Source organism: Ambystoma mexicanum, chromosome 6p (genome assembly GCF_040938575.1).
Source record: "Ambystoma mexicanum isolate Mex_15411 chromosome 6p, UKY_AmexF1_1, whole genome shotgun sequence".
Lineage (NCBI taxonomy): Eukaryota > Metazoa > Chordata > Amphibia > Caudata > Ambystomatidae > Ambystoma > Ambystoma mexicanum.
In genome coordinates this window covers 670970816-670998782 of record NC_090935.1, presented here as the reverse complement: position 1 = coordinate 670998782, position 27967 = coordinate 670970816, and the positions used below count along the sequence as shown (strand labels likewise).

The window sequence follows — 27967 nt, the reverse complement described above, 5'->3', positions numbered from 1 at the left end:
AGGGCTTTTCTTCTTAATCAATTTCGGTCTGGCTGAAAGAGTACAACTCTGCGAGACAAACATAACCGGTCAGGGATATTAGACATAAGGGATCCTGGTTTTTAGTGGCGGCACCACACATTTCCTTCTACAAGATGTTATTTTTTAGATGTTCTCCCCTGCTTTCTCATTTCTCACATGTATTTCTACAAAAGAGTGCCTTTTTTGAGATTCTCCTCTCTGCAGTCTCCTTTCTCACAGAGCTCTTTTCATTTACTTCCACTCCACCTTGCCACCCCCTTAAAGCAGCGTTCACTTCCATTGTGTAGCTCCATCAATGCATCCTCCACTCCCACCTTGCTGCTCCATCAATGCATCCTCCACTCCCACCTTGCTGCTCCATCAATGCATCCTCCACTCCCACCTTGCTGCTCCATCAATGCATCCTCCACTCCCACCTTGCTGGTTTAAAATGCATCCTCCGCTCCCACCTTGCTGCTCCATCAATGCAGCTTCCACGCCCACCTTGCTGGTTTATCAATGCAGTCTCCACTCCCAACTTATTGCTCCACCAATGTAGCCTCCTCTCCCACCTTGCTGGTTTATCAATGCAGCTTCCACTCCCACCTTGCTGGTTTATCAATGCAGTCTCCACTCCCAACTTGTTGCTCCACCAATGCATCCTCCACTCCCACCTTGCTGACCAATCAATGCAGCCTCCCCTCCAACCTTGCTATTCCATAAACACAGCCTCCACTGTGGGTAACACTGGGATTGCCAGTGCTTCATTTGTGTAAAAAAAAGAAATATATATAAGTGATAGGGCCTAAATATTTTCTGTCACACCCCAGACACATCGGGGTAGGCAACTCTCCCTGCCCTCTGTTACCACCATCCATAGCTGCTCCCCACAGTATCGACATATTTGGGGTAAAAGCTGCAACTCCCAGCGGCTCGTTGAGGGGGATGGCAGGTGGGATTTATAGATACCAATCCACATAACATAAAATAACATAACATATTAGTGGTCGACTGAAATATGCTAAATGTTTAAGTGCTCATTTCATCACATCATCGTTAACAATACATTTCCTTTGATTCTATAGGTGGCAAGTGGAACATGTAGACAAACTATCCACAGAAAATAGAGAAAACACTTTCCTTCTATGGCAAATTGATAAATGCAGGCAAAATAATTGCTGAATTGATGAACTTGCTTGTCAAACACTGCAGCAAGATCTTTGCATAGGATGGCACTTGTGCCAGGCAGGCATCTTCTGCAGTGGCTTTTCCCTGGCTTTGCCCCTATGTTTGTGCTGTTGGCTGGTGACTGCCCTGTTACTGTTAACCAACCTTGTCATGCAGGCTGACTAAAGCACTGTACGGGTATGACTGGCACAAGTGCCCAGCATTGTCACCTTCAAATATTATTGCACTTGGCCAAAAAATGCACAATTATGTGAAATATTTTAGCATGAATGATTAACCTTCTTTCGTTCTTCCTTAGAAAACTTACACCTACACCTCGAAAGCTTTCTGCGATTCACAAAAAACCTGGTGCTTCTTATGAATAATGCAAACATTGTGTGTCTGCGCGTGCGCGAGCTCGCGCACACTCTCTGTGCACTATTAATGCATACATCACAAGTATGTCTGAAATGTGAGCCTATAGTGCTCCTGCACCTGAGTCTAAGTTTGGAATTGTTCCTGCGTACATGTGTTCATTTATTATTAACATGGCACACAGTCACAAATTGCAACTTGTTTCTTTTGTCGGATAGTTGAGTAGCCCCCATGGAGTATGGGGGGGGATAACATGTTTTGCAAATTGTGCATTCTATTCAATATTTGTTCAGTAACTCTCGTCTAAACTAGTAGCTTTTCAGTGAAATAACTCAAACATGCCCATTTTGACTCATAAAATGTGCCCTCATTTGTATGCTGGTCCTGCACGTCAGGTATTGCTCTATAGGCTGGGCCGAGCCTGTGAATATATCCATCCCCATGTTCTTACCTTTGGCCGGTGCTCTATGCGGTATGGAGTCTGCTGGAACTGGCGTATCTCACGGATAATATGTGATATCTATGAAAAAAAGAGGAAACGTACATTACTTCACTTTGAATGCTGGGGTAAACATGTCTGCATATCTGCACGCAATTTGACTTCAAATCTTTTGACGCAGGTGCAAATCAATCGATGCCTTCTCAAAATATAAGATAAATTACTTTTCAATCTTGGAAAAATCCTGCTACAAAAGTATTTACAAAAGGCTGACTAGAAGCAAATATTTCAATTGAGTATTTTATGAGTTTACATATGTCGTGCCAGAATGAGGGACAGGAGCTGTAGGAGGCCCACATGTCTTCTGTTGAGTACCCTCTGATACTTTGCTGAACCATTTATGAACACGATTATGGGCAGCAACCAGTGAAGTGCTTCCGCACAATAAAGGGCACATACCTGCGAAATCCTATTTCTGAAGTAAAGCATCACATTTTGTCATTTGATATAATGGAGATGTGATCACAAACTACATGATCTTTGAAAGTTTTCAATGACCAACTAACCACAGGCCATATTCAAGCATAATAGTAACTACTGTTCCCTTCATTTACCAAACCAGCCTACAGGGGAAAATGATGTGGAAAATAGGTTGGCCAAATTGTGCACAGGTGTTATGGCCAGCCTGTTTGCACACAACATCAGCAACTTCCCAGCTTCTACATTTCTCTGATGGGTTCACATTATGTTATATGGCATTGCCCATGCCTTTACACTGCAACTGGGGCCTTCTGCTAACATGTATAAACTAGGAAACAACAAAATGTTTTACAGTAAGATGTGACGAATCCGTAGATGTCACATCTACCCAAACGGGAGCCTCTTCCCATGAGGCCAGGGAGGTGAAGCCATTACCTGATAGTCCCCCTGGGGATGGTACTCAGCGGGAGGATCTTCTGGGGAGCGACTCCCCCTCTGGGGATGGTGACGAACATCCAGGAAGAACGTTGTATGTTCACCCCTCTTCCATCACACGTAGCACATCACAGTATACTAACACATACCCCCTCCTCAAAGTACAAACTCTACTAGTACCTTTTATACTCACCTCTATGTATTATTACCAGATAGAAAGTACTGAGATACTAACGGCAGGAGGAGCCGCAGGGATACTAATCGCTCAAGTACTGAGCCAAAATCCGTGGTGGCATGACTGACGCTCCCGTAAACCCAGAGCAGCGCGCTAGCCTTCCCTGTAGGCAGGGACAGTGGAATCACATAAACACTGACTAAGGATTATGAAGAAAGAGCAAAGTCCTGTATGCAGGCCAGTCTGGGAGCAGGGTAGAACGTGAACCGGAGTAGCCTGCAAGATTCAAGGGATACACAGAGAACGTTGTCCAGAGGACGAGGTCGGTCCGTGGCCTGAGAAGATAGGTGAACAGCGGGAATCCCTTGCTTGTTCGTGGGGAGCTGCTCCCCTAGGCTGCTGGAGACTGGGAGATGGTGGCACAAATCCCAGGAGGGGGACCGTGTGGTCCGATAATAGCACTGACACCGCCACCCCAGGAAAGGAGAAGGAGGCTCACATGCAGAACGAAGTAGAAGTTAGACCCCAGGAAGAACCAGAGGAGCATCCCATGAAAAGCCAAGGTAACGCGGGACGCGGGATCCAGTGGGGGTATAAGGACTTGTAATACCATTGTTTGACTTGGGGAAAGCATCACAAAACATCTCCCTTGTGGCAGTACTTGGAGGGAGACTGCACCAAGTACTAAGACTAAAAGAAGCATTGTGGACCCTACATACAGAGAAACACAGGTCTGGGACCGGCACTAAAAGCGAGAGAGAAGACAAAGTCAGCTTCCTCGTGGCAGTACTTGGCAGGCTAGTGAACCAATTCTGCGACAACCAAAAGGTGAAGAAGCCTGGGTCAGGTTCTTGCCTATTAGAAAAGTCAGGGGGAGGAAGACATCCCCCCTGGCATTGTGAACTGTTGTACAAGGCTGAGAAAGGCCAAGTGAAGGGAGTCATTCTTCCTTTTACCATTGAACTGTGAGATCAAGCATATTAGAAACCAGGGGAAGGGAGTCCTCCCCCCTGGTGTTGTGAACCATGCAAACTAGTGAGAAAGGCCAGCGGAGGGGAAGGGAGACATTCCCCTGGTGTTGTGAAGCCTGAGAACAAGATCATACTTGGCAGGTTATTGGACCAAGTTGGTCCAAGCCAGGGGAAGGGAGATATACCCATTGGTACTGTCAACTGTATGATCAAGCCCGAGAAGGACCTAGTGAATGGAATCATTCCCCCAGCCTTCCTGAACTCTGGTAAATAACCTGAAAGGGCCAGGGGAAGGGAGACATTCCCCCTACTATGCTGAAACTGCAAGCTAGGAGAGACCAAGGGGAAGGAAGTCATATCCCCTGGTGTTGTGTACCACAAAGCAAAGCCAAGGTAGGCCCGGGGAAGGGAGTAATTCCCCTGGCACTGTTAGGCATAGCTGGAGAAGAGAGACATACTCCAGGAACCCAATAGTGAGGAAAACTCTGGTTAATAATGAATGTTGATACCTGAGCTGGAACATTTGAGTTTGAACTGAGCACTTTACAGCATCACAATCTGTAACTGTGTTTTGTAACTTGGAAAGGAACTGAAACCTGGGGATGGGAGTCATTCTCTCAGGTGAAGGTCCTTCTGTCAAATGGAACTATGATCTGTTATCCAGAAGAAGGGAGCCATTCTTCTAGACCTAGCCGACCCACATTAGTTTAGTTATGAGTGTAAGGGACAGAAGTAGGCATTTTGATATAAACGGTAGACTCTCTTCATTTACTTGGACATCCTGACCAAATCTTTAGTTCCTTAGTTGAGGCTGGGAAACCTCTCTTAGAGTTAGAGAGAGTTAGGTTCCCTCTTTATTTTATCAATGCAAGTTTATACAAACCAGCATACCACTTGTGTCAGTCTCCTCCTTCTGCACCCTTACAAAGATTAAACACAGAGCTGCACTCATAGCAAGACCAGAAATAATATTATAAACCTTAGTACAATGTGGGGGCTATCCACGGGCGATGCAACATAGCATAGCCCAATATTCTCATATAACTCGAAGATTGCCGTCTATTTTGCTTCCACCTAACGCCCCCTCAAAGCGCTTCCATTTCCTATGTCCCATGATGTCATTGTGAATCTGTTCTGCAATACTATGTATGTGCTCATGGGTTTATGTTTTGCCTTCCCAAATCTCAGTAATTTGAAGATACTTATGGGGTTCCCCACTGCACTTAACAAACGTCTGGAGGCAATGTGCTTTTTTGGAACACAAGAATTCATTCACACTTCATGTAGATTTTGAAATAGACCCTTCTGAGGTTCCTTTATTATCTCAATTAAAGATGACCACAGCAGAATACAGATACAAATAAAGCGAGAATACTTCACCGTTAGCGTTTCTCTAAAAATCCTCATCTCTGCCAAGTATTCACTGGAACCACCAGGGTGGAAGAGAGTCCCTCGCTAAAGTGAACAGGCAGAAGGAGCACGTCTGTTTGTGTCAGCCCAGCCAGATTCCAAAAGAAAGAGTGGCTTGATTTTAACCTGTTTATCTGACCTCTTTTCACTCCAATGTCACCCTAGTATTTTTCCCAGAGAAGGTCAATGTCAGTAAAGTTCCACAGCTGCTTGGCCGTTGTAGCCATCAAAACCTCACTGCTTTGTAAACAACCTTTGGTTTTCTCATGAGAACCGACAAGCTTTGTTTTCAGCTTCTTTTGGAATGCACAACAAACTTAGTCTAAACACAAAAACATGCTGTCTTTCCACTGCTTCAGCAAATGCACACTATGCTCAGAGATGGGGTGTAGGGGTGAACAGGTTCCCTGCAAACCCAATGACTACAGCTACCATAATCCTTGCAGCAGAATCAACATTGATTGATTACACCTGCACTGGCTCTTTGCTGCAAGTTTGATTGCCTCCCTGATGACGTGATAAGCAAAGAAAGCGGTCGGAGGAGAACATCAGTAGCTGTGGAGGTGAATTGTGCAGGGAACCAGAGTGTGCCCCACCCATCCAGTGCTGTTTATGTTTAAGGTACTCTGGAGGGTGGAAGCTCCAGGGTCCTGTAGGGTGCTGCACCAACGTGATATATGCCTGGCTTTGGAGTGCCACACTGTGGGCTACTCCCCTCCCTCCCCCACTGTTGGTGTTTGGGAGTCAGCAGGTTCCCTGCAAACCTAATGACTACAGCTACCATAATTCCTTGCAGCACAATCAACATTGATTGATTACACCTGCACCGACTCTTTGCTGCTAGTGAGAGTGCCTCCCTGATGATGGGATAAGCACAGAAACTGGTTGGAGGAGAACATCAGTAGCTACATAGGTGAATTGTGCAGGGAACCAGAGTGCGCCCTTTCCATCCAGTGCTGTTTATGTTTAAGGTACTCTGGACAGTGGAAGCTCCATTTTCCTATAGGGTGCTGCATCAAGGCGATATATGCCAGGCTTAGGAGTGCCACTCTCTGGGCTACTCCCCTAACTGTTTCATAGGTTCACTGTGTATGATACATACTTGGTATGCAGCTCATTGTGTTGTGGCCAGTAGCTAGATTCTGGGGGGCATATGTGCACTGGGCACAATGACTATAGTAGTAGTATGTGTATTGTAATTATAGGTAATTAGTAGGACTAAGGCTAGAATGATCTTAGTAGCAATATGTGTAAAGTAATTGTTCGTAATGTAGTGGGAGTATGGAGTGTTTTTAATATGAGGTATTATAAAATTGAGTAATTGGAAAAAAAAACAGTACAGGATAAAAAATAAAAATAAAAAATAAAAATATTACAAATAGTTGCAGGTAAACAGTTGTTAGACACTTTTGTAAGTGCACTACACGTTCAAACATATATGCGTATTGTGAAATTGGTGTGCAATAACACATGCATTGGTCTATGGCAGTCGCCTTACCCTTAAATACCCCCCTCGTCTAATATAAATGGCAGTTGTGAAGGTGTGCTCGATAGGGGTCAGGGTGGATGGAGACGCTGAAGGTGTGGTACACCATGTGCACTAGAAAGGTATTTTATGCATTGTGACTATTGTGGACATACACACTGCAGTGCTGGTGTGTGCAGACTCTGCATTAAAGACCTTGTTCCTGCAATGAACATATGTATGAGTCCATTGAATGTTGTCCCAGGCCCATTGCACTTACCCCTATAGGCTGAGGAGCAGCGATGGCCCCCTGGCCTCTTGCGTTATTACCCCCTACTCCCACCCTTGTAGGGTTGTTTGTCCAACAACTACTGACACATTGAAGGTAGTGTCGGCAATAAAAGTTGGTGGATTTTACTGCAGAATTACATATATTATAATAAAATGTATTGATAACATTTTGCATTAAAAACATGAAAAGTCCTTCTGGGCACAAGGGCAGTGTGTTTAGCCCTTGGCCCATGCCGCTTCCCCCCCCCATGACTATGTGACAACATTTGTTGTACTGTCATTCTTTTTTGTGTCTGTGTTTCATTTTTTTAATTCTTATTTTTCCAGGTGGGTGGGTTTGGTGAAAAAGTAGAAGTGTTCATGCGATCGCAGAACGGCTCCATTGCGCTCCATTCGGAGTGATGTGCGAATTGGAAACCCTTGTTTGCAGGGCTCCTTTTATTCGCTTTTTGTGGCCTTAGGCCATTAGTTTGGTCATGGCATTGCTGCCCTTGCTGTCAAAAAATGTTGCAAATGCATGTGTTACCCACCGTCCTCCAATGCCGCACTTGCTTCCCTTCCTTTCTTGTTCTGCAGAGTGATACCAGGGCCCTTTTGGCACCATTGTGTGACATTGTAACTTGCCATTTGGTTCCCACAGTGGTCTACTTTTTGTATTGTGGCTAACGGAAAGGGGAAGGAAAGAGCAAAAACCAGAATTAAGACATGAAAAGGGTGGATAACAACCACTGTCGGTGTTGTGTACTTACTGTGCTGTACTAATATTGTACAGTTTCAGCGCTGCTGTACTCACCGTATAGGTCCCCGCAGCCCCCGCTTATGTTTCCGCATCTTCTAGCTACATATGGTGCCCTTATTTTGCGGTGCTGGTACTTGTTATAGTCCTCCTCAAGCTGAATGTGCGCAGAGCAATGGTACTGTTGAGGCGGCCTTGTTGGTTGATTTAAGGATGAAAGTGAAGAGCACTGTATTATGGACAAGGCTGAGTGGCATGTATTTCCAGAAACAAAACTGAGTGAGGCACGCTGTGAATGGTACATGAAGGGTGGCATTGTTATGTGGCCTTCAAAACAGTGGACTAAGAATTTGTGGGAGTAAATGTTTCGACAATCAGCAAATAAATGAGAATATGCACTGTATTAAAAGCAGACATTGGAAAGTAAAGTTTGTATTTTAGAAAACTGTGTTGTGAAGCAGTTCGTCATGTCCAACATTGGAATAATGGATTCGCAAAACGCAATGTAAGCAACATTTTACGTGAAAGCTATTGAAGTGTGGAAAGTGAACTGTCTGCCATATGATCAACTCTGTGATGCACGAATGTTGAATTTTCTGCAAAGAGTAGACGTAGTACATGTTATGAGAAACTTTAATTTACAGCCAAAATGTGAATGTATTGTATTTCTTTACTGAAATATGTTTTTTGTCCTCTATTTCACATAGTTATATACTCCCGCTGTGTGTGTGTCATGGGTTCAGTCTACCGGCTAACTGATTTTTCAACAGTGTTTGGACAATAATTATCAACAACGGATGTGTCGTAAACATTGTCTGGGATGATCACCAGACAACAATTTGTCCTTTTGCCGTTGCAGTAACAAGAAGCAACATGGTCGCATATAGGTTCTAGAAAAGTGCGGATGTGAAAATATTGCATTTATTTCAATTGGAAAGCAGTAAATTGTCTTGCGTAATGGAGCGGTATGTGCACAGATTATTCGTCGCTTATGGAGAATTATTTTTGTTGGAGACTGCAAAGACTTGTATTGATAGATCGATGATTGGATTTGGCAGTAGATTACAATTGTGAGTTTTAGTGAAAATGTAAACACTGCGACGTTCGGTAACTATGTACTGGGTTAGAAAAAGTTAATTAACTTTTTGTGGACTTCAGTGAAAGTTTTCATTGTTGTGTCAAAATTAAAAGTATTTTTTATGGTCCACACTACTTCTGTTTTATTCAAAATAAAATGTATCTATGATTTCTGTAAAAAAAAGACCAAGGTTTTGCGTTTGATGTGGATGTTTGTGTTTAACTTCTTTGTTCTGCGTAACATAACTTTATGACATTGGATTTGACCGTGTAGGTTTGGCTATGCTGCCTACTAACGTTATTGAAGTAGGTAGAGCTGATTTTGAGCGTATTGTGATGTTAGCGTCAGGAGCGGGCGAAGGTAATCAGTGCTGCGTGGCTCTTTGAAGTTCAGCAGATAGAACATTATTTAGTTTATATACTTTATTGAACATGCAAAGTAGATGAATTCTATAAGATTACTTTGTTAGTTTGATTTTTTAACTTTGTTTTTTTTTCTTCTGTTTTTTTTTCAACAAAAGGTCACAATGGAAGAAGGGGCGGGAAATGGGGGAATAGGCACCAAGCACTAATATTGAGGGGGCAGGTGGACAAGGGAAGATGTAGCATGTGCATTACATCGAAGGTAGGGGGCAGTGTTTTTCATGCTCTTTGATTACAGCTTCAAAAGCACTTCGAAATGTCTCCCCACTGCAGAGTGGTGTGTTGCAGTATATATAGAGGACTGTTGTCTTCGAAAGACATGGATCAACAGCCTCTTTTATTGCTTGCCATGTAGCTCGTGGAATTTTGTTTCCCACAGAACTAGGCTCTGTGGTTATAGTACTGGTTGACAAAGATTAGGTGAAGGAAGACAGGCTACTACTTGCTAAGAAAGTAACAGCCTTTCTGAGAGCATTGCAGTGGTTGGATTGGGTGTGGCGGTGCATGGATGTGGTCCCGTAGGAGTATTGTCCAGGTAGTCGGCAACTGAGAACATCGTTGCACTCAGTGCATTTCACTTGGTAGCTTTAGCCTTTGGTACATTCCCAACAGTGGTAAAGAACTTCCACACCCATGACTCCCTCTTGGTGGAAGAGGTAGGTACTTCCTCTGTTTCATTTTCTTGGTCCTCTTCATTGTCTTTGGAAGTACTGTGCTTTTTCTGTTGTGGAGGTCCTCCAGCTGGTGGTGGTGGTTCTTGGGGAGGTGAGATGGCAATAGCTGATGCCATTTTTCTTTAAAGATAAATAGCAGTTTTGCTAATATTCTTCGAAGTATGTACTTTGTACTAGATTGTTAAAAAGAATAGGTGTAGGAGCTGTGCAAAGATACATTTTGAGCTTGAAACTTCCTATATAAGTAGAAAATGCAGTTTCAAACTGTCCTCGAAGCATGGACCTGATCGCAAAGTGTGGCCGCATTTGCGCACATGTCATCATGCCGCGTGCAAGCGCATTGTCACGCGACACTGTCCGGAAGGTCTGAGATGACGTCAGATCCTCGCAGATGTTGACCGACGCAAAAACACTGGAAAAAGTTGCATAAAGTGTATAGAAGTGTTAAAAATGATGCTAGAAGGTGGGAAATAGCAGAGTTTTAAGGCAAAACTCTGTAAAGTGGACACAAATGTTGCTATAATGGGTTAAGTTTGATATTAGTAAGTTGTAGGAAAATAGCATTCACCAGTAAAAATCCATGAAATTCAATGAAAAACCTTTGTTAAAGGGACGTTATGGTTAAGTTGCACTAATAAAAACCTATGCAATTCACTGAAAAAAAGTTGTTAAAGGGACATGATGGTTACAAGTAAAACCGAAAAATCACAGCAATTCGCCAGTTATGGTAAGCTAAGCAACCATAACTCACGCCACCACCGTGCACTGCTAAGACTAACACCCAGGACATCAAAGATGACATCACAAATGTCATTGATGACATGACTGATGATATCACATATCTGGGCCACTTGTTTTTGTTCACTGACATATCTAGGCCAGGCGGTTTTGTTCATTGACAATAAGAATATTAAAATTCAAAATATGCAATATAGATTGCAGTACTATAGAAGTAGTTAGATACCTGCTGGTGTATTCTAACTATTATGCTATTCAAAAGTAACATTGCAGTGTTATGAATGCAGTTAGATACCAGTTGGCGTATTCTAACTGTTGATAGTTTTACACTTCTGAAGGGTATTTTCTGAAGCAGTTTGATTCCTGTTGGTGTATTCTAACTATTTTGCTATTCAAAAGTAGCATTGCAGTACTATGGATGCAGTTAGATACAGTTGGCATATTCTAACTGTTCATAGTTCTACAGGACAGTGATTAAACTTTGTAAACCCTCACAGTCAGTACATTCTAAGTACTATGTTTGAAACAACATTACTGTGTGTTCTGCACAGTTGTTGTTTCTGTTTGCATAATCATTGGGTCATCTGGAAGAAAATCTATACAGCATTAAATAAAACATATTACATTTATATCTGTTGGTGTATTGAAACTGTTTTCCATTTCAAAACCAGCATTACCATACTATAGATGTAGTTAGATACCATTTGGCATATTCTAACTGTTGATAGTTTTATAGTCCTGAAGGGTATTTTTATGAAGCAGTTAGATACCAGTTAGTGTATTCTAACTGTTGATAGTTATACTGGTCAGTGACTAAGCTTTGTAGACCCTTATAATCCGTACATTCTAAGTACTATGGTTGAAACAACATTACTGTGTGTTTTTATAGTTGTTGTTTCTGTTTGCATAATCATTGGGTAATTGGGAAATAAAATCTATACAGCATTTAAGAAAACATACCACATTTATGTGTATTTAACTGTCACAGTATGTTTGTTTGAAGTGTGCAGTACTTAAGGGAATGTTTAAAGTGCACTAACTGTTGATAGTTTCACAGGCCAGTGACTAAATTTAGGTTTAAGGAATATGAAGTAGGCTTTTCTTAGATTTGCTTGTGAATCTCTGTTTCAGAGTAATGGAAGTGTTGTTGCTTTCAAACCAACCATATATTTTTTTAATGTATGCAGTGTAGTGACCTGCAGTGGTTGTGGCACCGGTGTGGTAGATTATGGCTAATGTTGTGAAGGTTTTCTTGCCAAGAGATACTTGCCTGTGTGTGAAGCTAATACGTTTGCAGTTGTTTTTGGTACCATCTGTGTTGTCACTTAAAAGCATTAGTATTACATATTAGCTATGTGTGTTTATGTGCAAGGTGCAACGATTGTCTGAATTGCAAAAAGGCAAAAAGTGCATAATATGGCATGATTTGCATTTTGCACCAGCTGATGAAATGGAATGGATTCACAATTTGGTATAGATAAATACACAAATCGTTCATTAGGGATGTGCTTTCGTGCAACATGGTTGCAGAGAATGCACATGTTTCCACGTGTATGAAATCTGTGAATTTTATCATTCCTGCACAGTTAACCAATTCTTGCCTTATTCCTGAGACACTTTAAGTGTTGTCAGGATTATTTTTGGCATTTCTATGTAGGACCAGCATTTGTAAATACAACTGGTCTGAGCTGTTCAAGTAAATGTTTTGAACAATTGGTGGCAATTGGAACAGAAGACTGATTGCTACATTTGCCTAGCAATTTACACCAGTTGTGTTGGAAAATTTAAAGGGACCAGAGAGTTCTGTCTCTGTGTCATTTGTAACACCTCCACTTGTTTTTTTAGAAGAAATATTTCTCTTTATATATGCTGATGGATGTGAACTTGTGTTTGCACTAGATAGTTTTGTGGTTGTACTACTTGATGGTGTAGCAGTTGTTTTTAGTTTCTTTGGTGGTATTGTTGGGAGACCTGTAATAAGCTCTGTTTGCATTACTTTTCATTTAAAAACTTTACCCTTTTCAGGAACAGGGTACATATCGAGAAGGGGTGTGTAGAGTGCACGTGGTCTGTTGTACTCTAGGATGCAAGGAATGTCAGCCTTGACATTGTTTGCATCACAATTGACTAGAAATAGTCGTTTGAGTGTACGTAGATGTGAAAGTGCTACATAACTCATACCTTCTTTGAAGACTGTGCTGCCAATGCCAATCAGTGCTTGATCTAGGGTTAGACCTTGTGATTTGTGAACAGTGACTCCATAGGCAAGAGAGAGAGAGAATTGCTCTCTACGTACATACATGTCTTTGAAAAGACGGAATCATGCTATTGAGCATCCTATCATTTTAACCTCTGAAAGTTTGTCAAAGTGGATGTCAACAAACTGAATGTTGTTGTCATGTGGATACGTCTGGAAGCCAACAACTGTACCAATTGCTACATTGACTAAACCTTGCTCCACGTCAAGGTTACATTTCAGAATTACTCTGCAGTTTAAACACAGCATTAACATTTTCTCCAAGCCAGCTGTGTTGGAGATACATTTTTCTAAGCTATTTAGTCGTGCTGTTGCTTGTTGACACATAGGGAGTGTCATGCCGTGCACTTCCAGTTTGTCTGTGGAGCTAATATGAACTATTGTCTCATTGATTTGCGTATAGTTTGCTAGGGTTGGCAATAAGAACATACATTTTACATTTCTTTGTGCTAATTATTGCATGACATCAGGAGCAGATGTGCCATGCCCATATAGCTCATGGATGAGTTTACATTTAAGATAGATTGTGCATCTCTAGAAAGAAGATGAGTCCTAATGCTTTTCAAAATGTTAGCGTAGGTGAGGTCTGCAGACTGACACACGTTTTGAGCTAGTTATCTGTATTGAAATGTTGCCAGAGATTTACATTTCCTATGCTGCCAAGTGTGTTGGGCACTATTTGTGTCCTAAGGTTTTAAAAATAGGCTCACTTTTTACTGGTGTTAATTGTAGGAGCTCTCCAAAAACAATAACGTGCTTTCCTCCAAAGAGCTCTTTGTAGTCTGTTTTAAGGACTTCTTGCAATCTGAGGTGAATTAAAGCCAACCTTAGGATGGAAACCATGCATACCTCATCTATAAGGAGCATCTTCATTTGTTTCAGAATTCTGCGTACTTCAGTAGCAGCTTCTGTTGATAGTTTGTAGTACTCTAATTTGTTTTGGTGTTCTACTGGAAGGAGCAGTAGTCAGTGTAAAGTAACACCTCCTATGTTGTAGGCAGCTAAACCTGTGGGGGCTGTTACAACAGCTGAAAACTTGTTGCTTGTTGACTTTTGTAGGAATTTGTTGATGATTTTAATTGAGAATGTTTTTCTTGAACCACTTACATAGAGGAGTAGAGGTTTATAATTTTGACAGCTGTAAGTTTTACTTTCATGCTTCAAACCATGTTCAATTTCTTTAGTCACTTCTAGGAAAATGCTAAATTGCTGATCATTTAGCTGTGATTTCAGCACTGACAATGTTTCTTCTGATGGCTCATATTGATACATGGTGTTCTCTACTTCAGTCATAGCTAATTCTGCTTCATTAAGAATGAGTGGCTCTCCAAGTGGCTCTTGGCTTCCTGTAACAGAAGGTTGACTGCCCTCAGGAGAGTCTTCATTTAGTTGTGCTTGAAATTCTTCCTCTTGTTGGCATTCATTGTCTGACATGTTTTTGTATTGCTTGAAATTAACATTTGTTATTCTGCTTTCATTTGCATCTTGAAATGAGTCATTCTTTTCTCCATGGTTTAAAAAGTTGCAGTAGGGCCATGTAGTAAATGTCGCTATGTTGAGGAGTTTTAAATGTTAATTTCATAAGATTAATTAGGCTGGGTTTGATAAGTTTGATTAGGCTTCCTTCACAAACTGAGACCATGTATTTTCCAAATCTTTCATCCAGTTCCACATTATTTTCGTAGGAGAAATTTTAGGCTATGTTGTACAGGCACATGTTTTCCAAAGCAGTACTTCTGTTTGGGTAGTATGTGTCTAATAAGTTGTTTTCTAAAATGTCCTGGCTGTTAGGATCATTTTTGGCTATGGTTTCTATGTCTTCGTAGGATTTCAGCACTCTTTTTCTGGATGCAGCTGGACCAAGGCTTAGCCAGACTATATGTGTTCAGATTTGCCACATAAGGCTGTGCCTGTTAAACTGTCTGCAGCTTCGTAGCATTCACATTCTCTATGGGACAGCATTTCCATTCCAAAGCTTTACAATTTTTGTGACAGTGTTTTGTCAGATGATATGTCATCCTAGAGGTCTTTTAGCTCTGTTTTCTCAGCTTTGGTTAGGTAGGCTGTGACATATCTTGCAACAGCAGTGGAATTATCTGCAATATATTGTATATCTGGGTTTGCATTCCACAAGAGGGCAATGATTGCATTGTAATCATTGATGTACTTTGAAGCTTTGTTTCTTTTAATGCTGTATGCCTTTCAGGTGATTTGCCTTTCACGCTGTGTCTAACATAAGACATGTAGCTGTTTACTTGTCCTTTTGCTGAAACTGGTCTAGGAAAACCAAAGCGGTATTTGGTGTAGTATTTAACTTTATCATCAGCAGTATTTGCCACACTTATATTTTCGGAAGCGTAACATTTGTGTACCTAGCTCAGTATGTGTGATTTCTGAAGGGATGTTGCAGGATATGTATTTGTGAATACATAAACTGAAAAACAATGGCATCACTGTCATGACCAAATTTAAGGGCATCTTTTATCCACAAAAGCATGTGGATGTGTGGTGCTCCCCTGGATTGTTATTCTTTTCTGCAGAAGAAGTGTTCAACTTTTCCGAGGGGAGGTGTATTTTTATTACAGATGAAGTGCAGCATGGCAATAAATCTGTGGTGAAAGTATCTTGATACATTTACAGGGTCAAGAGAGCAGAGTTCTCCTGGTGTTTTTATGTCTATTTGTTCTTTGTTTTGGTTTGCTATGTGTAGGAAGTCGTGCAAGTCATCCCATGCATATTCTGCACAACTGAAAGTAACACACCATGTGGGTGGGCCGAGGTTCCTTAGCATACACCGTACATCAACGTGACGTCGAAACCAGTATTATTTTGTATCACGCATGTTTGCCAAGAGATTCCTGATACTTGACTGCAAAACTTCATCTTTGTCTTTTTTCTTTTCAAGTAGTTGGGTAGCAGACATGTTTAAAAAATTGGAGCAGGTTTTCAATGTGTGTGCAACTCTAATATAGAGTTGGTAGTTCACGTTCGAACAGGAGGTGGAATATGTATTCAACATTTTGTCTGAATCTGGGGTCTTCAGAATACATTCATAAAGAGCGATATTCTGATGCTGTTAATTGTGTGAATCTTTCATCACATCTGCCCCCTTTTCCTGTAGGAAAGAGTAGAGGAAAGAGCACATGCTCCTACACTTTTTTCCCATATGCTGATTGGAGATCCTATGGCTTGACACATTGTATATGTTTCTAATGCACTGTCTATGGTGTCTTTGAAGTGTGGTGGGTGAATTGTATACTGGTCTAAAATATTGGATGCAGTAATAGGATCTACAAGTTCAAATTGGCCAGTTGATGATGAATCCTGAATTATTTGGGTGGTTTCCCTTAAGTTCTGTTCAATGTTTATATCTTTGTAGTACTCATGGTTTTCTTTTAGATATTGTATGGTTTTTCTAACTTTGTTTAAGTCTACTAGTTGTTGCCAATTATTGTTGTCTTTCATTGGTACACCATTAACTAGGATAATCACAGGAGGGGCATGGCTAAACAGCCATTCAGTAGGACGTGTTCCCTGTCGCTCCTGTTGATCCGCAGTTGATCCTGCCTGTTATGGAGGCTACAACAAGCGTGGATGCCAGCAGATAAATCACTGTAACTGTAAGGGCGAGGTGCACAGCTGTGCGCCAATTTAAGCATTGCAGTTGTGACAGAGGCAGAGATCAGGCCGACCAAAGTTTATGACTCAGCAAGCAGATGCGGATGCAAGATGGCGGCATTCGGAGAACAAAGGACTATGCGGGCAGAAGATACCGCGGCAAGAGATGGCTGCCGTGAGGGACGACTAAGATACGAGACTGCCCAGACGGAATCCACATAAGGCGGTGTTCGGATAACTCATGACAGAGCTGGAGCCCAACGCTACGTGACGCACAGTGGCTGCAGGGTCATGACAGGCGATCCGGCAATCCCGTTGGTCACAAACCAGCACAGCCCCTTAGACCGTGGTCGTAACATCCATTGCAGAATCAAAGTAAATCCTGCCATGAGTACAGCAGCGGGGCACCTCTGATCGCAGCTGTAACAACATCAAAGGTATTGAAGCTAATCCTGACAAAAGGGAAAGCAGTGTGGCCTGCTGTTTACAGCCGCAGCAACAACAAAGTCATTGAAGTTAACCAAGCCATAGGAAAAGGCAATGCAGCCCCACCGATCGTGGCCGCCGCAATAACAAAGTATGGAACGTAATCCCACCAAGGAAAACACTGCAGCCCCTTCAAGGACGACCATAATAACAATAATGGCACCAAAGACCTGAGAGCTATGAGCGAGTAGGGAAGTGCCTGGGTCTCATGGTCTCTGCATAGATCAGTAACGAGACTGGCACATTAGCTGGTTGCTAAAACCACATTGCAGACCGTGGGAAGTGGGAAGGTGTCTGCGGCAATACTGGCCCCCCCTTGAAAACATATACAGTGTGTGTATGGATGTGCGCAGAAGGGAGAAAGAAGACTCAGCCCCAGCAGAAGCAGCAGTACTGAAAGCAGGCACACGAGCCGCAGCTCGTCAAGTACAGAATATAGAGCTGCTGTCGATTTCACGCGAATGCAAGCCAAGTCACACAACAGAAGAGGGTCACATGCTGCGACAGCCAAACTCTATCAGCAGCATTGGCAATGTTATTCTAAGATCTTTTCTAAGGGCAATGAACATCCCTAGAAGCCAAGTAACTAACTCAATAGCAAGTTGCCAATGACCACGAGTGCAAAAGGACCCCCCAGTAAAGACAGGTATGCACTATAGCATAAGGACATCTCAGCAACAGAATATATGCGTACTACCACAACCAAATACAAAAGGAGACACAACAAGCACGTGAGTGCGGAGCACATAGTGACATAAAGGGTTGACGCCCATTAATGAACACACACCTCAACAAATGAGTGGCAGCAGGGAGTCCACTCGGGAAGCCGGATACTGCATGTCGAAGAGAGAGCGCAACTAATCTGCAGGAGTATCAAAGGCCATACATTGCGGAAGGCAACCGCAATACATGGCAACAGGCTCACGCATACAAGCTGCGGCTCGACAAGGAAAAGCAGCACCTGGTTGACCATCAACACGACTGAACCTACAAGGGCGGTCCAGTACTAGAGCACGGTCTAGATATTTAAGTACCAGCAAATCAGCCTAGGACATGGCAGATGGACCCACATCCGACATGCTGATGGTAGCAAGCACGCAGATCCATGAAAGACGACAAGCCCACCTGGAAGTAGCGGAGCAGCTGGTAGGATGACGGACACAAATTGGGTGAGGGTCAATAAGCATGAGCAAGGAAGTGTCAAAACAGGAGACCATGGCATCCAAGACCCAAAAAAGCAAAGCGAAGCAACACACTCTGGACGTGTTTGCTAAACTTACGAATCCGGCAGAGGATGCTGTCAGACACCTTAGTGCCACAGGGAGAGCAGGTGCACAAGAACAGAGACCAGCAGGTCTTGGATGCTATTGCAGACTTGAGTGTTGCTCTTGAAACTAAAATTGACACCATCAGCATAGATGCCAACCTCTTAAAACACGACATTAGGTCTTTGGCAGAACCCACTGGAGCACTTGAAAAATAAGTGGCGGTGAAAACGTGTGAACTGAAAGACACCTTGAAAGAAGTGAGTGTGTTGCAACAACAAGTGCGCAATCTAGAAGACAGTGTGGAAGACGTGGAAGGAAGGGCTTGACGCAACAATGTGAGAATTATTGGTCTCCCGGAAGGAGAAGAAGGAATGGACCCTACCAACTTTATTGAGAATTTGCTGTTACAGGAAATTAGCCCGATGGCCCTCACCCAAGGCTTCACGATCGAAAGGGCGCACAGATCATTGACGAGAAGGCCACCACTGGGAGCCCTACCACGGCCAATAATAGCCCGGATAATGAACAATAAAGACAGGGAAAATATCCTTGGGTACTTCCACAAAGGAGGAACAATTCAAAGTGCATCTGCTATTATTACTGCATACCCGGACTACACCGTACAGGTACAGAAACAGAGGATGAACTATATATCAGTCAAACAGAGGCTGCGGACAGCGAACCTTAAGTACATGTTGCTATATCTGGCTAGACTGAAAGTTATAAATAAAGGGCGCACCATTTTCTTCAAGAATCCTGAAGTTGCGCATAAGTGGATGGACTTGGAGAATTCGGCACCCGGCACAAACACTCAAGCGAGCAAAGAGGGAGTCGCAAACTGAGGGCTGATACTGAAGTCGGGCAAAGACGTGGTTGCAATCATGGAACGGTGCGCAGACAGTATTTCTGGGCGGAAGCCTCAGGACTTGATCAACTGCAGGAGAGATAGCGCAGTAACCAGTTGAGATCGCACTGCGGGGAAGCATTCTACACCTAAGACTGGAATTGTTTTACGGATACTAACAGTTATGTATCAACCTGCTGAGCACTGTGCACCAGGGCAAGTATCTGGGATGGAGGCGAGACACAGGGATGCCTGTGCACAAGGTATTGAGCTGGGCAATTGTTGGGGGCAGGGAGGGTAAGGAAGTTGGGGCAGTTAAGGGCTAGTTACCCTATAGATCCACATGTGATGTGCTGTATTTGTGCATCGGAATGTCAGAGCACGCGAGAACCCTTAGGTGCAATGGGGGAACATAAAATAGTGTCCTGGAATGTCAGGGTGCTTAACAGCTCTATCAAACGCAATAGAATGATGACATATTTCAGACACCAAAGTACTGACATAGCACTCCTTCAAGAGATGCACCTTACTAGAGAGAAACAGAAGCACCCTAGCCAAGAAATGGAGTGGCATAACACTAGGTTCGCCATACTCAGCATATGTAAGAGGGGTATTGATTTGGGTAGCACCGTCTGTACCATTGCGACCTTTCAGGATAAAGATGGTAGAATGTTTATAATTCGAGGATGGGTAGAACATAGAGAATTCGTCATCATCAAAGCATATGCACCGAACTAGGACACATCAGCTTACTTCCGCATATTGTACCCACATATTAGCCCACACAGGGATGGTACATTAATCTGGGGGCGGGACTTTAATTGCACTACCAACCCCAAGTTAGATAGATCTGATGATAAATTCACACACCCTGCCCCTTCAGCCAAGGCCTTGAATATACTGTTACGAACATTTAAACTTTCAGATATATGGCACACTTTAAACCTGCAGACTTGTGTATAGTTTTATGCTGCTCCCCAAAATCTACACACTAGACTAGACTATGGGCCTCATTACGACTTTGGCGGTAGCCATGCTGCTATTGGCGGCATGGCTGCCGCCAAAATTGGGTCCGGGTTCCCTGAATGGGGAATTCCGAGTTCGGAGGGCCCGGTAATTCCTCCCTCCAGGAACCCGGGCCCGGACCTTCCCCATTCCCATTTGAGCCACCATAGGGCTCAATGGGAATGGGAGAGGGAGCAAACAACGGGCCGATTACGAGCGGCCTGTTGTTTGCTCCCTCTTCCCCTCGCGGGACCCGGTAAGGACGCCTGGTTTGACCAGGCGTTACTTACCGGGTCCCGCGAGGGGAGCTTGTAATGAGGCGGAACGGGTTTCACGGGTCCGCCTCCTTTCGGAGCCCGTTAACCCGTTCTGCCTCAGTCGTAATGAGGCCCCATGTCTTTACAGGAGATAAAACCTTTTTACAAAGGTGGAGTAAAAAGCATGTGTATTATCAGATCATTCCCCTCTTGTGGTGATATGGCGTACTTCACCCTCAGGGCCCAGATTCCGACGTGAATGCTGAGGAGTGACTCCTTGAAGGATGGGGCATTCCAAGAATACTTGAGGGAGGGAGTGAAGGACTATTTTGCGCATAACACAGGAAGTGTAGAATCAGCGAGTACACTGTGGGAGGCTTTCAAGGTAGTAATTAGAGGGATGGCTAAAGCAAAAGGGATACAGGCCATGGTAGAAAAGGACCTACAAAGAGCAGAGAGTAAATTTGAAGCCTTTAGTAGCCTGGGAGATTGGTCCAAGGAAAAAGCTTGATAGGCCATCACCTTACAGCAGGAATGCTTAAGACATTGGGATAGATTGGGCATGTTGAGTTACAGGAAATATGTGTAGAGGCAATGCACACAGGGGGATAAACCGGGACGATTACTGGCCTGGCTATATAAAAGTGAATCAGAGAGAGGTATGATACGAGCGATAGCAGTGGAAAATGGGGAGGTTTGCGATACAGAAGAAGGGATAAATTATTGTTTTCATGACTATTACAAGGCGTTATACGCGGAGACGTCAGAGACCCGAGAGTCTGAAATAGATGAAGCACTAGCGCTAACAGACTTTCCCAAACTGGATGCGGAGGCCCCCAGTACCATAGATGAGCTAGAGTATATTATATTAAAGGGCTGCCGACTGGGAAAGCTCCCGGAGTGGACGGTTTATCAAGTGAGTTTTATAAATAGTACATGGCCGATGTTACGCCTCCGCTGGTAGCAATGAGTCGTTAGACAAGGGCACTCTGCCTGAGTCGTTGAGAGAGTCAATCATTGTTCCACTATTGAAGCCCAATAAGCCTGAAACCGAATGCAGTTCATACAGACCCCTTTCCCTGCTCAACCAAGACTGGAAGATACTAACAGCTTCGATGGCTAACAGCCTGAAGCCAGTGATTTTCACACTCATACACCCGGATCAGTCCGGATATGTTCTGGACAGGAATATTACATGCAATCTATGGTGGTTACACAATATATAGGATCATGCAAGAGATAGTACTCAGCTTCTAGTTGTTGCCTCACTGGATGCAGTCAAGGCACTTGACATGGTCAGATGGCCATGGTTGCTGGTGGTATTGAAGAGCTTTGGTATGGGTCCCACATATATCAAATGGGTGAAGCTGCTATATAGCAGTCCAATACCGAGAGTGAAGACAGGCAATACTATCTCAGAACGATGGCAATTGGGCAAGGGCACACGGTAGGGCTGCCCATGGTCACCTATGCTATTTATATTAGCGTTAGAACCATTGGCAGTGTATCTCCGGAAAGAGTATCATGAGTCAGGCATAAATACGCCAGGCAGAAATAACCTAATCTCATTATATGCTGATGATATGCTCCTTTACCTACAACACCCAGAAACAAACTTGCAGTACATCCTAGATGTGCTTGAACGCTATGCAGACCTATGCAGACCGATGCAGACCGATGCAGACCGATGCAGACGTATCGGGTATCACAATTAATATACAGAAGTCGCGTTTGTTCCCACTGGCAGGATCCCTGAATGCGCTACCTGAACTAGCGATTAAATGGGAAGTAAATACATTCACATACCCCAAGTATCATAAACCTAAAACAGAGCACATACAGAACATGCTGAAAGTGGTGGTAAACATGAGTTTCTGGGCTAAACTGCCACTTTCATTGATGAGGACAGCGTTGTTACTTAAGATGGTGGTACTCCTGAGGCTGCTCCATTACTTTACTAATATCCTGTATGACATACCTAGAGCCTTTTTTAAGACAATTAACACCATTTGTTGGGGCTTAGTATCGCACAATTCGAGATGCAGGATGCTGTTAGAGAAATTACAAAAGCCATATGAACAAGGAGAGATAAGAGTGCCTGACTTTGAACCATACTTTGTGGCATGCCAACTACAGTTCGTCACAAACTGGCTGTCAGATGAACAGTCAAGTGAAGCCCAGTTGTTGTGAACAGCATGCACCCCATTCTTTTTGAAGGAGGTGGTATGGACCACAGCACCAAAAGATTCTAGACTCCTGTTACTGTTAGAGCTGGGCAAGAGAATATGGCATTCTTCTATAAACTACTTTATTCCTTCCCTAACTCAACAACAATCTTGTGGCCATCGTCATCCAATTTATTTTGTGTTTTTAGATTAAATCCGGGCTTTCAACAAGGTTAAGCGGCCAGACTTTGGTGTAAAATGTTAGCATTGGGCTGTCCTGAGCCTATTGCCAATATCCTGAGTTATTTGCATGCAAATATGATGGCAATCAGAGCATACAGGCCGATTCATGGAATAATTAGCGCGGCGCAAGTGGCCAAAAACGTGCGATTCGCAGTGGAATAGCGAAAATCGCAGTGCAAGTGCGAAAATCGCACGAAAAGCAGCGCACATCGATTCATGGAAGGCCGTGCGCGAGAAAACCATCGGATGTGCGCTAAAAAAGTGTGCGGCGCACGTTGGCGCACAGGCCATCTAACCGCGTGCGCCAGGTCACAGCGAAAATCGCACAGGCCACAGCGAAAATCGCACATAGCGCGGCGCACACAACAAAAGTAGGCCGAACACGGGGCGTAACACTCGGAATGGGGAACAACTTGCCAAAATGTGGGCGTCACGGGGGCAGTACAGGGTGCAAGTGCGCGGAACGCCCACATGCTCGCCTACAACACGTATTCATGGAATCGAATAGGGCAAAAAAGGGCACGGTCAAACCAGCGCACAGGCACAAACACGACCGCCACAAGAAAGCAGGCGGTAGCGTCTCTGCGCCTGTAATAAATGTGCGCCAAAAGGTGCGCCAACAAATAGCACCTATATACAGCCATGATGAATGTCCTATACTGTGGCCCTCCAGGACAAATGACGTGCAAAGGGGTACCCACAAACACGGACACCCGCTGACTGTGTGCCTGTATTCCGGGGTGCGCGGAAACTTTCACACGTGATTTGGCTGGGTATGTGGATCTCAGGGGTGCGCGGGAAGTCTCACACGCGATTTGGCAGGGTACGTGGATTTCAGGGGTGCGTGGGAAGTTCCACACGCGATTTGGCCGGGTACGTGCGCGGGAATTTCCACACGCGATTTGGCTGGGTACGTGTATTTCAGGGGTACGCGGGAAATTCTACACGCGATTTGGCTGTGTGCTCCCCGGTATTCCCTGTACACCCTCCACGGCCCCTGCAGGCAGCCGACACCACAGGGGACTACCCTGCACACCTGCTCATGTCACCCAGCACCCCCACCTCCCAGCATCCAGGGGCACCCTCCACCAGGCCCCCACTCATGGCCCCTATCACACCCACCCCCCAGCAGTGCAGGGGCAGCACCACCAGGCCCCCACTCATGTCCCCCTGCACCCCCACCCCACAGCATCCAGGGGCACCCTCCACCAGGCCCCCACTCATGTCCCCCTGCACCCCCACCCCCCAGCATCCAGGGGCACCCTCCACCAGGCCCCCACTTATGGCCCCTATCACCCCCACCCCCCAGCAGTGCAGGGGCAGCACAACCAGGCCCCCACTCATGTCTCCCACCACCCCCACCCCCCAGCAGTGCAGGGGCAGCCTCCACCAGGCCCCCACTCATGTCTACCACCACCCCCACCCCCCAGCCACCATGGGCACCCTCCACCAGGCCCCCACTCATGTCTCCCACCACCCCCACCCCCCAGCAGTGCAGGGGCAGCCTCCACCAGGCCCCCACTCATGTCTCCCACCACCTCCACCCCCCAGAAGTGCAGGGGCAGCTCCACCAGGCCCCCACTCATGTCCAACTCATGTCTCCCACCCCCCCCACCCCCCAGCAGTGCAGGGGCAGCACCACCAGGCCCCCACTCATGTCTCCCACCACCCCCACCCCCCAGCAGTGCAGGGGCACCCTCCACCAGGCCCCCACCCATGTCTCCCACCACCCCACCCCCCAGCCCCCCAGCCACCATGGGCAGCCCCCACCAGGCTCCCACCCATGTCTACCACCCCCCCACCCCCCAGCCACCATGGGCAGCCTCCACCAGGCCCCCACTCATGTCTCCCACCACCCCCACCCCCCAGCAGTGCAGGGGCACCCTCCACCAGGCCCCCACTCATGTCTCCCACCACCCCCATCCCCCAGCATCCAGGGGCACCCTTCACCAGGCCCCACTCATGTCCAACTCATGTCTCCCACCACCCCCACCCCCCAGCAGTGTGGGGCACCCTCCACCAGGCCCCCACCCATGTCTCCCACCACCCCCACCCCCCTGCCACCATGGGCATCCCCCACCAGGCCCCCACTCATGTCTCCCACCCCCCCACCCCCCCAGCAGTGTGGGGCACCCTCCACCAGGCCCCCACCCATGTCTCCCACCACCCCACCCCCCAGCCACCATGGGCAGCCCCCACCAGGCCCCCACTCATGTCTCCCACCCACCCCCACCCCCCAGCCACCATGGGCACCCTCCACCAGGCCCCCACTCATGTCCCCCTGCACCTCCACCCCCCAGCATCCAGGGGCACCCTCCACCAGGCCCCCACTCATGGCCCCTATCACCCCCACCCCCCACCAGTGCAGGGGCAGCTTCACCAGGCCCCCACTCATGTCCAACTCATGTCTCCCACCACCCCAACCCCCCAGCATCCAGGGGCACCCTCCACCAGGCCCCCACTCATGTCCCCCTGCACCCCAACCCCCCAGCATCCAGGGGCACCCTCCACCAGGCCCCCACTCATGTCCCCCTGCACCCCCACCCCCCAGCATCCAGGGGCACCCTCCACCAGGCCCCCACTCATGTCCCCATGCACCCCCACCTCCCAGCATCCAGGGGCACCCTCCACCAGGCCCCCACCCATGTCTCCCACCACCCCCACCCCCCAGCCACCATGGGCAGCCCCCAGCAGGCTCCCACCCATGTCTACCACCCCCCACCCCCCAGCCACCATGGGCAGCCTCCACCAGGCCCCCACTCATGTCTCCCACCACCCCCACCCCCCAGCAGTGCAGGGGCACCCTCCACCAGGCCCCCACCCATGTCTCCCACCACCCCCACCCCACAGCCACCATGGGCAGCCCCCATCAGGCCCCCACTCATGTGGCCCACCCCCACCACCCCAGCAGTGCAGGGGCAGCCTCCACCAGGCCCACACTCATGTCTCCCACCAACCCCACCCCCCAGCCACTATGGGCAGCCCCCACCAGGCCCCCACCCATGTCTCCCACCACCACCACCCCCCTGCCACCATGGGCATCCCCCACCAGGCCCCCACTCATGTCTCCCACCCACCCCCACCCCCCAGCCACCATGGGCAGCCTCCACCAGGCCCCCACTCATGTCTCCCACCACCCCCACCCCCCAGCAGTGCAGGGGCACCCTCCACCAGGCCCCCACCCATGTCTCCTACCACCCCCACCCCACAGCCACCATGGGCAGCCCCATCAGGCCCCCACTCATGTCTCCCACCCACCCCCACCGCCCCAGCAGTGTGGGGCACCCTCCACCAGGCCCCCACCCATGTCTCCCACCACCCCCACCCCCCAGCCACCATGGGCAGCCCCCACCAGGCCCCCATTCATGTCTCCCACCACCCCCCCAGCAGTGTGGGGCACCCTCCACCAGGCCCCCACCCATGTCCCCCACCACCCCCACCCCACAGCCACCATGGGCAGCCCCCATCAGGCCCCCACTCATGTCTCCCACCCACCCCCACCGCCCCAGCAGTGCAGGGGCAGCCTCCACCAGGCCCACACTCATGTCTCCCACCAACCCCACCCCCCAGCCACCATGGGCAGCCCCCATCAGGCCCCCACCCATGTCTCCCACCACCCCCACCCCCCTGCCACCATGGGCATCCCCCACCAGGCCCCCACCCATGTCCCCCTGCACCTCCACCCCCCAGCATCCAGGGGCACCCTCCACCAGGCCCCCACTCATGGCCCCTATCACCCCCACCCCCCAGCAGTGCAGGGGCAGCTCCACCAGGCCCCCACTCATGTCCAACTCATGTCTCCCACTACCCCAACCCCCCAGCATCCAGGAGCACCCTCCACCAGACCCCCACTCATGTCCCCCTGCACCCCACCCCCCAGCATCCAGGGGCACCCTCCACCAGGCCGCCACTCATGTCCCCCACTCATGTCCCCCTGCACCCCCACCCCCCAGCATCCAGGGGCACCCTCCACCAGGCCCCCACCCATGTCTCCCACCACCCCCACCCCCCAGCCACCATGGGCAGCCCCCACCAGGCTCCCACCCATGTCTACCACCCCCCCACCCCCATGGGCAGCCTCCACCAGGCCCCCACTCATGTCTCCCACCACCCCCACCCCCCAGCAGTGCAGGGGCACCCTCCACCAGGCCCCCACTCATGTCTCCCACCACCCCCACCCCCCAGCCACCATGGGCATCCCCCACCAGGCCCCCACTCATGTCTCCCACCACCTCCACCCCCCAGCATCCAGGGGCACCCTCCACCAGGCCCCCACTCATGGCCCCTATCACCCCCACCCCCCAGCAGTGCAGGGGCAGCCTCCACCAGGCCCCCACTCATGTCCCCCTGCACCCAGGTCCTCACAATCCCCAATCATGTGCGTTATGGTCAGCCTCCACAGCCAAAAGGCCCTACCAAGTAACCCATTCACCCACATGGAAATGGAAATTACATGTTACACCCCCAATGTTCATAAAGCAAATGAACCCATGTCCGTCACACACAATGGTTGCAATTGAATGGGAAAACACCCAACATGACATGCATGAAACCAATGAGATGATACCACACAGTGAAGTATGAAAACAAAATTGTATTAAAAAAAATTGAATGCAAATGAAATGAAACAAACTACAATGGCAATGAAAAAAAGATAAGCTGCATGTCCGTCCAAAAAAATCAAAACTACAAATCCAAATCCAAAAAAATGTCCAAAGTCACATTAAAAATAAAATCAATCCGAGAGAGAAAAATAAATGCAAAGACCATTGCTCCATGGAGAATAAATAAAAAAAAAAAAAAAAAAACAATCCAATGAAGAACTATGTACAAAACATCCAAGGGTCCATGAGCCCAACTGAACAAAGAAAACCTACAAAAAACCCTAACTAAAATGCAACTACATACAAAAAGTGGAGCAGTGTCCGTCGACTCCAAATCATAAGAAGAAACAAAGGAAACCTAAAA

The 27967-nt window shown here is 46.8% G+C and overlaps 1 protein-coding gene across 3 annotated transcripts in view; it reads right to left on the bottom strand.

Moving 5' to 3' along the window:
* Positions 1–27967, bottom strand: part of RASGRF2 (Ras protein specific guanine nucleotide releasing factor 2) — a 2380666-nt gene that overhangs the window by 28466 nt on the left and 2324233 nt on the right. For all 3 annotated transcript variants that reach the window (XM_069627555.1, XM_069627554.1, XM_069627556.1), the window contains exon 26: positions 1994–2062. In XM_069627555.1, the coding sequence (XP_069483656.1) occupies positions 1994–2062 (69 nt within the window). The remainder of the gene's footprint in view (positions 1–1993; positions 2063–27967) is intronic.